The sequence below is a fragment of the Poeciliopsis prolifica genome, unplaced genomic scaffold, assembly GCF_027474105.1.
Source record: "Poeciliopsis prolifica strain line A6 unplaced genomic scaffold, Auburn_PproV2 SCAFFOLD076, whole genome shotgun sequence".
In the NCBI taxonomy this organism is placed as follows: domain Eukaryota; kingdom Metazoa; phylum Chordata; class Actinopteri; order Cyprinodontiformes; family Poeciliidae; genus Poeciliopsis; species Poeciliopsis prolifica.
Window position 1 is genome coordinate 1,082,105 of NW_026562451.1, and position 8,823 is coordinate 1,090,927.

The 8,823-nt window shown below is 37.4% G+C and overlaps 2 protein-coding genes across 4 annotated transcripts; one reads left to right on the forward strand and one right to left on the reverse strand.

Annotated features, from left to right (window-relative positions):
- The first annotated feature begins 518 nt into the window (after positions 1-518).
- On the forward strand, positions 519-1,970 carry dynlt1b (dynein light chain Tctex-type 1b). The gene is made up of 5 exons (XM_055021388.1): positions 519-583; positions 761-802; positions 1,049-1,172; positions 1,250-1,327; positions 1,786-1,970. Exons 1-5 carry the CDS (start codon positions 557-559, stop codon positions 1,854-1,856), a joined length of 342 nt encoding a protein of 113 aa, XP_054877363.1. The 5' UTR covers positions 519-556; the 3' UTR covers positions 1,857-1,970.
- Positions 1,969-8,425, reverse strand: tmem181 (transmembrane protein 181). Of its 3 annotated transcripts, none has more exons than XM_055021386.1 (17): positions 8,093-8,425; positions 7,031-7,134; positions 5,930-5,997; positions 5,372-5,462; positions 5,158-5,276; positions 4,943-5,059; positions 4,763-4,843; positions 4,563-4,662; positions 4,301-4,431; positions 4,122-4,213; positions 3,987-4,044; positions 3,795-3,897; positions 3,657-3,708; positions 3,486-3,568; positions 3,311-3,400; positions 3,162-3,228; positions 1,969-3,077 (listed from the first exon to the last, which is right to left on the reverse strand). In XM_055021386.1, the coding sequence occupies exons 1-17, from the start codon at positions 8,224-8,226 to the stop codon at positions 2,993-2,995; spliced, it is 1,575 nt and encodes a 524-aa protein (XP_054877361.1). In that variant the 5' UTR covers positions 8,227-8,425; the 3' UTR covers positions 1,969-2,992. The 3 variants fall into 3 exon arrangements, with proteins under 3 accessions (XP_054877361.1, XP_054877359.1, XP_054877362.1); XM_055021384.1 differs by having other exon boundaries at positions 4,943-5,062; XM_055021387.1 differs by lacking the exon at positions 8,093-8,425 and adding an exon at positions 7,368-7,801 and having other exon boundaries at positions 4,943-5,062.
- Between the last annotated feature and the right edge of the window lie 398 nt (positions 8,426-8,823).

Here is an 8,823-nt window from a genome sequence, read left to right on the forward strand (position 1 = left end):
AAATTGCAACATTCATTTGAAGTTTGAGTTCCCGTCGTTAACTTGTGCTTGTGGCATGCAACTCGAAGTCTGCGTAAAAAATGTTTCTCCCAGACTCCGATTTAAAGATGTCACTGGAATTTTTTGGAATAGATCGAAAGACGTCTGCAGGGCCCGGTGAAATAGTGTCCTTTGCTAGATTTGTCGTAAAGCGTATCAAAACGACCCCTTTCCAATTACGTCTGAAAGCTGGCGGCAATACACTTATTCTAGAGTTCCGGTTATTTTCAAAGTAAGATTACATATACGTGGAACAAAAACATTGCTGCCGCTGTAATTTTAAAACATTTAGAATGCGTACACAATAAAAATGACTGATCATCTACTTTATTGCATTTGTGTCCATTTTGTTTCTACATGTTTCTCTTTTTATACAGTTACATTTTATTTATCAATGGTTCCTTTTCAAAACGTATCTGCTGAGGAAGATTTAATTTGTCCAAGACGAGTCCGTTTGTTTTATTTTGAAAATAATTCTATAGTGACTCTGTTTCCGGTTTCTGCAACATTAGCAACTATGGACGATTTTATGAGCGAAGATAAGGTAGATTGTGTTCTCAATATTCGTCTCTTACTAGAGTGAAAACTTTAAGTCTGATAAGTGCTATATTTGTATAGTCTACATGTTTAAACATGCGCAGTATTTGATGCTACAAAGGGCACTTGTCCCGAGCAGCTCCGTCGGTTGGCTAGCTTGTTAAACTGTTTTGTTTCTTTGCAGACCACGTTCGTTGTCGAAGAAGTGAGCAAAATCATAAAAGATGTAAGAGAAACATCCACAATTGTAATTGTTTGTTAATAAAAGCTTTTATGGATTTTTATGGAACTATTCAACCCTTTACTTGTGAAATTTGTAATTAGCGATGCCTGGTTGCTAAGTACACCAACGGTTGCTAGGCACCGTTTTTTATTCTTTCTTTTTCATTGGTTGGATTAATATACCGGAAGCAGAACTTCTCCATTAACTAATATTTTCTAGGTGTTGGTAACATTGTCTGGTCCTGTGCAGTCTGTAGAAACGGTGATTGGAGAAAACTCCTACAAGCACGGCAGGGTGAACCAGTGGACCACCAGCGTGGTGGAGCAGTGCCTCATTCAGCTCAGCAAGCTGGATAAGCCGTTCAAGTTCATCGGTATGTGGATCTCTGATTTCCGAATGACATTTCTAGTTCTTGTGTTTTTGATCACAGACCGTTTGTGTTTGCTTCAGTAAACTGCATCATCATGCAAAAGAATGGAGCAGGGCTGCAAACAGCCAGCACCTGCTTCTGGGACAACACTACTGACGGTAAACGCACTTCTCTTTTACTTCAAATCATACAGCCCATAATGTCCACATATTATTAAGTAGCAGCTTTAGCGTTTCAAAATTGTTACACCTGCGTTTATAAAGTTTAAAATTGTGCAAATGATGATGAGCTCAATTTTATATCAGCTTGTAGAAAAGAACTGTTTCAGAAAACCTGAAATAACACCAAGACCGTTTTTAAATGATTCATTTTTTTAAACATCAGGGCTGCCACAACTAGTTAAGTTTAGAAAGCAATTACCTTTTTCCACATAGGATCAGGTTAGATACATTCAGTCTTTAAAGTATGAAATTCTTTGAAAATGGCTTTATGATGGTACCCAGGTTATCCATTTCTGATTCTAATATATGATCTGAAACATTTAACAAAAAGAGAAATCCATAAGCAGCAAACACCTTTTACAGCACTTTTTTTTTTTGCATATTTGTATTCACAGGAAGCTGCACAGTGAGATGGGAAAACGACACCATGTACGTCATCATTAGCGTTTTTGGGCTGGCCATCTAAAATTATAACATTATTAAAACTTTGTTAGATTTTCTTGTTTTCCACTAAGTAGAATGTTGGGTGAAATTTTATGAAATGTTTGTATGTTAAGTGCAATTAAACACAATCTTAATACATCTGTATCCACTGCTTTATTTCCACATCACATGACACTGCCATATTTACAGCCTTGCATCAGCTAAATCAAATAACATTTGAAGAAGAAAAAAACTACCATGTTTAGCCAACATAACCAACATTTACAAGGAATTCCATATTTACATTTATAGATCTGAGATTGGAGTCCATTTACAAGAGAAAAGGAGTAAAGACAAGGCACCAACTTGATGAAAACACATCCATATTGAATAGAAATACTTTTATTTTGTTTTTGTCCATAAGCTCCTGACTCTTAAAACGGAAAAGAGGAGCAAGAAGAAATTGGCAATACCAATAAATTTCTGAATTAAAAAAAAAAGGTTTAAAGAAGGCAAAAATGCTTGGGCCACTGTTCTGTACATGCTGGGATAAGAATTGAGTAACTAGCTGGCTGGAAGATGACCTTCCACAACTTATCCTACTAAACAGTATCAAATCACTTTTTGGCAAATTAAATAAAATTTGAAAAGTGCACATTTACAGCTGCTTTTCTAAAGTGGTAATAGTAGTGGTACCTGTTGAAATTAAGGCTCTTTTATAACATCCCCTTTATCTGAGGCTAAAGAGGTTTTACGATTAGATTCCCTGCAGCATAATTTACTTCCTGCCTAAACTATGATGTTAGTGAGTTGCATCTTGCAGTGGTTTCTTATTGTCAGAGTGCCAAAAGGCAAAAAAGGAATGATATAAAGTAGACAGACAACAGTGGTTTAACATAAAGCTTTAAAAAGTTTCAACTCGGAACTCCAACTCTGTGTCACATTTCCTGTTTGTTTCAATTAATCAGGATTTGAAGAGTCACACGAGTGTTTATAACACCAGTAAAAACTGTTATACATACGTGTTGCTTTTGTGTGAGTTGGTTTCCTCACCTTTCAAAAGTACAGTACATTCAGCAAGATGTAATTTATCTTCTTTTAAAAATATATATATTTATGTACAGTTTTTTTTTTTACTTTGTAAGTGCAGATGCACGCAAATGATCTGCCATGGATGCATCAGTCGCTGTCGCTGTCGTCCTGGTATTTAGTCGTTACTTTGTTGGCACGTCCATTCTGTAAAGGCATCTCCTCATAATCACTCCTGTATAAACACACACGGATCTGTTTGGATTGTGTCTTATCACATGCCTGGAAAAGCGAAGAAAACATTCTAGAAAACATTTACCCGTAAATTACTTCATCATCTGAGTCGTTCAGCATGGAGAAGGCAGGGTTATCCTTCAGCTGTGAGTCTGTGAAAGTTGGATTAATTAATCAATTTAAAATATCCTACAGCTCAACAGATGCTCCAGTTTATCATCAGGTATCACCTACCATACAGGGCATTTTTTGAGGGAGAATACACAAATGCTAATGTGTATAGATAAAAGTTGAGCAGGCCGTAGAAGGATAAAAATTCAGCTGGTATATCTGGAGTTAAGGACAAATACAATACCTACATGGAGTTTTCTTAAATATTTTGCATATTTTAACAAAATACAAAGGATATAGTTCTGATAATGGGTAGATAATTCAGCCACAAAATTATCCTGAAGAGCCTTGGCACCAAACCTCAGGTACAGAATGACCATGCTGGAAGAAAAAAGGATTATTAAAACCCCCCCAGGATATTAAGGTTTTGTTTTTTATTTTTAAAAAAAGCAGAATTCCTTGAACGTACCTTATAACAAGAACTACAAACGTCAGCGCTGTCAAAAACTTAAGCCGAAGATCTAGAGATAAAGGAAGTACAGTTTATTTATGCTGCCAGGGCTAAAACCCAACACTGAAACAAAAACAGTGAGAGATGCTGGAATACCTGAGTAAGGCATGTTCTTCAGTTCAGAACAAGCTCGGACAATCAGGAATATCAGGTACAGGATGTAGAAGGCAACAACGATCAGGAAGAACACCTTCATGCCCTGACGAAGGATGAGAGGAGCTTGTTTATTACACTACAGAATTTCCTCATGAAAAGCTGTTTAAAATTCGGTAAAGGCACCAGTTTTACCTGGAAGTTCACAATATCCAGTTTGTAGTTAAAGGTGGGATCCTGGAGCTCGTTAACGCTGAAAAAGTGAAGTAGAGCTCTTCAGTTTTTTTAGGAGTCACAGTTTATGAATATGAATGAAGCTGAGAATATTACGTCTGCCATATGCCAAGTGTGACGGCAGAGAGCCACAGCAGACCCACGATGATCAGCTTGGGCAGGTAGAAGGTGAGGAATTTCCTCTCGCCCTGCAAAGGCGAGAGGAAACAGAGTCAGCAATCGGTAACAAATAAGGGAACATTTTGTGGATTAATGCAAAGAGCGACTGCACCCACCTGGACCCTGATGCCGTGGTAGACGCAGAGCCAGAAGAGGAGCAGGGCGCACAGGAAGAGAGCCTGGAAAAAAGCATCCAAGGTCCCTGGAAACCAGCTGTTCACCAGGAATGACAACGGGAAGAACGGATCTGAAAAACAGCAAAAATACAGAACCTATGAAAACAAACACAATCATTTGACACAAATTCAGTTTAATTTGAATAAGGTTGGGAGGCCATCTTCACCCAGGTGTGAAATTTGAAATAAAATGGAAACTCACCATTGTAGAGCAGCAACAAAGGAAGCAGAATAGACATCCACTTCTGCTCAATACCCCAGTCCCTCATGGAAAACTTCCTCAGAGAATGTGCAAACAAACACTAGAATGTAAAAGAGATATTGTTACTGTCAAAGTTTGCTATGTTCAGACTGAACTGGCAAACTTAAAATATTTCAAACCTTAGAAGCAAACTTTCTTACCGTTACCATGAAAGTCAAAACCACAAAGACAAAACGGAACCAAATTTCCACTTGAGAGAAGGTGGGGTTGTACGTTTTCCACTATGGGTGGAAAAAAATTAAAGAGAATGGGAAAAGACATTAAATAAAGAAGCAATTAAAAACATCAAAAGAAAAGAAAAATGAGAAATTTCCACTCACCACAAATTTAATCTTGATTTCATAGGAGATGTTTTCAAGGCCTTGGAAGCTGACTGCGACCTGATACTGAATGTAGTTCAGGTAACCCAGGTGCAGCAATATGATCTCGTCGCATTTCTGCTTCATAGGCGAAAAACAGAAAACTGCATTACTTTACTGAATGCCAAAAACAGTCAAGTTTTTTCACCACAATCTGATCTTGTGTGGTAACTTACAGCACCACAATGCAGCATCCGTGATTTCTGCTGCACACTCTTGATATGCATCACACTGGCGACCTGCATCACTCCTTTAAGATCAACATTGATCTCAAAGTTCTGCTTGAAGTCTTTCACTGATGCAGACAGAAGTTGCTTTTATTAGGCAGGTAAAAATATTGATAGTGAAGCTTTCAGGGTGCATTCAGATGTGAAGGTAAAAATGACATACTATTGCTGTTTCCAGCCTGCATCACACAGGTGAGCCACAGCTGCTGGTTGTAGGTGGTGAGAGGTGGAGAAACTAAACTAAATGGTCCAGTCTGAAAGCATCAATGGCACAATAAATTAAGATTGAATATTTAGAAAATGTGACAAATTCCACAGGATATCTGTATTTGGGTTGTGTTGGTGAGAATTTGTGGCTTTTTATTGATGGTTTCATCACTAATTTGGACTTTTGTGAAAAATTACATATTCCTATTTGTTGGGAGCATTTTTTAAATATATTTTTTTCCAAATATTTGAACTCTTTTGTCAAACAATGCCAATATTTCTGCTACCAGGTCTAAAAAATATTCTGGTTAATGGTTTGGTGCTTCTTTGTAATAAGCCTCGAACTATTAGAGTCTGAGTTTTTATCATAACAATAATACAAAGAATATTGTTGGTTTAGAACAAATATGCTTTATGTGTAGATGGTTAACAAGCCAAATGAAAAGTGATAACTATTAAATGTATTGTGAGATGTTCCGGCAATATACACACCTTTGTTTTAGAAATGTCTCACCTTTATTGAACTATTTATGCTTTTTAGCTGATCAGCATTATGCTCTTGCTCAGCAATAATCCTTGGACCTGAAAAAGTAAACAAACACAGAAATGATTATTTCAAATCAAACCCCCAAAAAGAAAAACACATGTGACAGGCAGGAGGACAGAGATTCACTTGAAGCAATGCTGCTGAGCACTTTTATTGTGAAAAGACGCAACTTGTTTTAAAGAATTATGAAAACTCATACAACCACAGACGGACGGTAGCTGGAAGTTCACCCAACTGATCTGAGTTATGTTGCTATGGAGATGGCTGAAAAAGCCATTTTGTGATTTTACAAACAAACCTTAATTTTATTAGGATTTTAGGTGGTGGGTTTAAAAATGATTATGTATTAAAGGAAAGAAGGAAAAAAAAAAACACAGATGGTATTTTCCTTTCACAATTAAGAAGTTGTAAAAAAAAAAACTTTCAGTTGTTTGCAAATCATGCATGCAAATGCAGGGATTTCCATTTTTCCTGTTGTTGGCAAAACAGCTCAAGCACAGTCAGACTGATTGGAAAGCATCTGTAAAAAGAAATTTTATGTCTAGACTTGGATTTAGATCTGGACTTTTGATAATTCTGACAAAAGAACATACTTTAATCTAGGCCTTTTTATTACAGCTCTTGTTGTAACATCAAGTGTTAGGAGTCCTGATGGAAGATGAATCTCCAGCCCAGTTTAGGGCTATAAAAGTAAAGGGGCAGCATATCAATGCAGCAGACGAATTTAAGAAATTGTGGTTGAATCAAAAAAAGTGGACACAATCATTAAAGTCAAACTAATAATCTGGCAATTAAGTAAGAGACCAGAGGAACACCCTAATTACACCAGATGATCGCCAATACATCCATACATCTAAAGCTTTATCCCACCATCAGTTGTTTACAAGATACCAGGATATCCTGGAAGCAGTGTGGATTCTCAAATTTGACCTGAGCATTTAAGCATTTAAGTCTCACAGGCAGCTTTCAACGAAAACGAGAATGTTTTTGTGGTTCACATGGGCGCAATGAGTAACAGGAAGATGGAAAGAGTCAAACTTTTGAGCTTCATATGGCGTCATCACGTACCTGCAATCCCAATGAAGACTGTGAGGCCAAAGCACATCAGGAACACCACAAAGACCAGGACAAAATGTCTTTTAGACAAGGTGTAGAGCCGCATGGGTGCCAGCCTGTCACGAGAAGATGGTAATTAATGATAAAGCACACACAAAATCCACAAAAACGTTTTAATTGCTTTAAGTTTAATGCCGCTTTGACTTGAGCCGGATATGTCAACACAACAGCGTCCATGCTCCTTTAAGCTAACAGTACTGACAGATGTGGCTTTTAAACGTTCATTCTCACAACTTTTAGCGTCAAATACAAGTCTTTAGTAGGCTCCCTGGACGTAAAAGACACTTACAACTCCATTTAATCCGGTTTACAGTCTCGGCGGAGCGAAAAACTGGTAGATTTTCGTCGTGAATCCACATCCGTGTATCAACATCAAACTGCTGGTGCAGAGGGGCAACGTCATCGATTGGGAGGAGTCTGGAAGTCACGTGACAGAATCGAGGGAGGGGAACTTCGAAGGGGCCTTAAGAATCAGGAAGCCTATGTAGCATGCGTCCTTTTCTGCCTGCACCTTTATATATTCTAAGCTACAGAAATCACAGGGCATTCTCTGTTTTTACATCAGATCTGCACACTGAATCACAAACAATATTTATTAATTTATTACGTTCTGGTTTGCGCCGCGGTATGTCAACTTCTACCTTATTTTAGGATTATTATTAATTCAAGACATGTTTTTCTCACCAATGTAAAACGGTGTTTATAAACATGGCAACTTGTTGCGTTTGTTGCCAATAATCAACACGCCTTTATGTTTTAGCTGCTGTTTAACAAGACCTAACGATTATTGATTATCTTGATTATCTTTCATTAAGTGTTTTATCAGGGTCCATTGTTTCTGAGGCATTACATTATGAAAATATAAAAGCAAAATGTGCGGTATGTTAAAAAAATATATGTATACTCATAATAATCTGATATCTTGCAAATTCCCCTTTACTTGTCAGAATCATTTTGATTACTAAACAAATCCTTTATCGTACATTTTGGAAGATTCGTTGAGATCAGATTCACCTGTAAAACCGATCATCACGATAAGGTGTTAAATCCTCCTTCAGGTCCTGGTAAGCCTCCTGTATTTTCCTGCAGAAGTATTTCAGCTCGCCGTAAAGAGGGTTTTCCAAGCCGGAGGAGTAGTCTGTGTCCATTATTCCACAGAGGTGTCTGACGGCTGAAAATGGCGATGAGGACACAACCCGCGGCCTTCGGCGAGCAGCTCACATAGGTCTGTCTGTACAGTATTGTGGTGACGGTTATTTAAAAGTGCAGCCGAAGCTGTTCTGTTTGTGTCCCTTCATGAAAAGACAAAGAAAGGAAAGGTGTTGAAATGAAAAGGGGGCGGAAACACGCAGCCAACACGCCAGAGGGAGTCACGTGATCAGAGTTCAGCACCACGGACAGGGACGGGAAGTGGAAGATTTACAAAAATCTACATAATAATAAAAACAGTATTTTTGTTATGTTTGCTTTGTATGCTTACTCACTTTAATCTTTTGATGCGTACATCACATGAATATATCATTCTAATCTATCCATTTCATATAAACATACCCAGTTTTCTCTATATTTCTGTGCCAGATAAATAAATAAAATAATTTCTGTTTCAGAATAATAATAATAATACATAAGAAGCAATTTTTGTAAAAGATATAAAGTAATTATTACACATCATTTTACTTTGCTGTTACCCTCCATTATATTGTTGGTGTCGAATAATTATCTACACCAATAATAATACATATATA

What these genes read in the sequence shown, in the direction of transcription:
- dynlt1b (XM_055021388.1), top strand. Translation starts at nt 557, where the DNA reads ATGGACGATTTTATGAGCGAAGATAAG. An exon ending in TGAGCAAAATCATAAAAGAT is followed by an intron (nt 803 to 1,048) that starts GTAAGAGAAACA and finishes GGTCCTGTGCAG; the next exon opens with TCTGTAGAAACGGTGATTGG. An exon ending in CTGGGACAACACTACTGACG is followed by an intron (nt 1,328 to 1,785) that starts GTAAACGCACTT and finishes TTGTATTCACAG; the next exon opens with GAAGCTGCACAGTGAGATGG.
- tmem181 (XM_055021384.1), bottom strand. Translation starts at nt 8,226, where the DNA reads ATGGACACAGACTACTCCTCCGGCTTGGAAAACCCTCTTTACGGCGAG. An exon ending in GGATGCTGCATTGTGGTGCT is followed by an intron (nt 5,063 to 5,157) that starts GTAAGTTACCAC and finishes TCGCCTATGAAG; the next exon opens with CAGAAATGCGACGAGATCAT. An exon ending in TGGATATTGTGAACTTCCAG is followed by an intron (nt 3,898 to 3,986) that starts GTAAAACTGGTG and finishes ATCCTTCGTCAG; the next exon opens with GGCATGAAGGTGTTCTTCCT.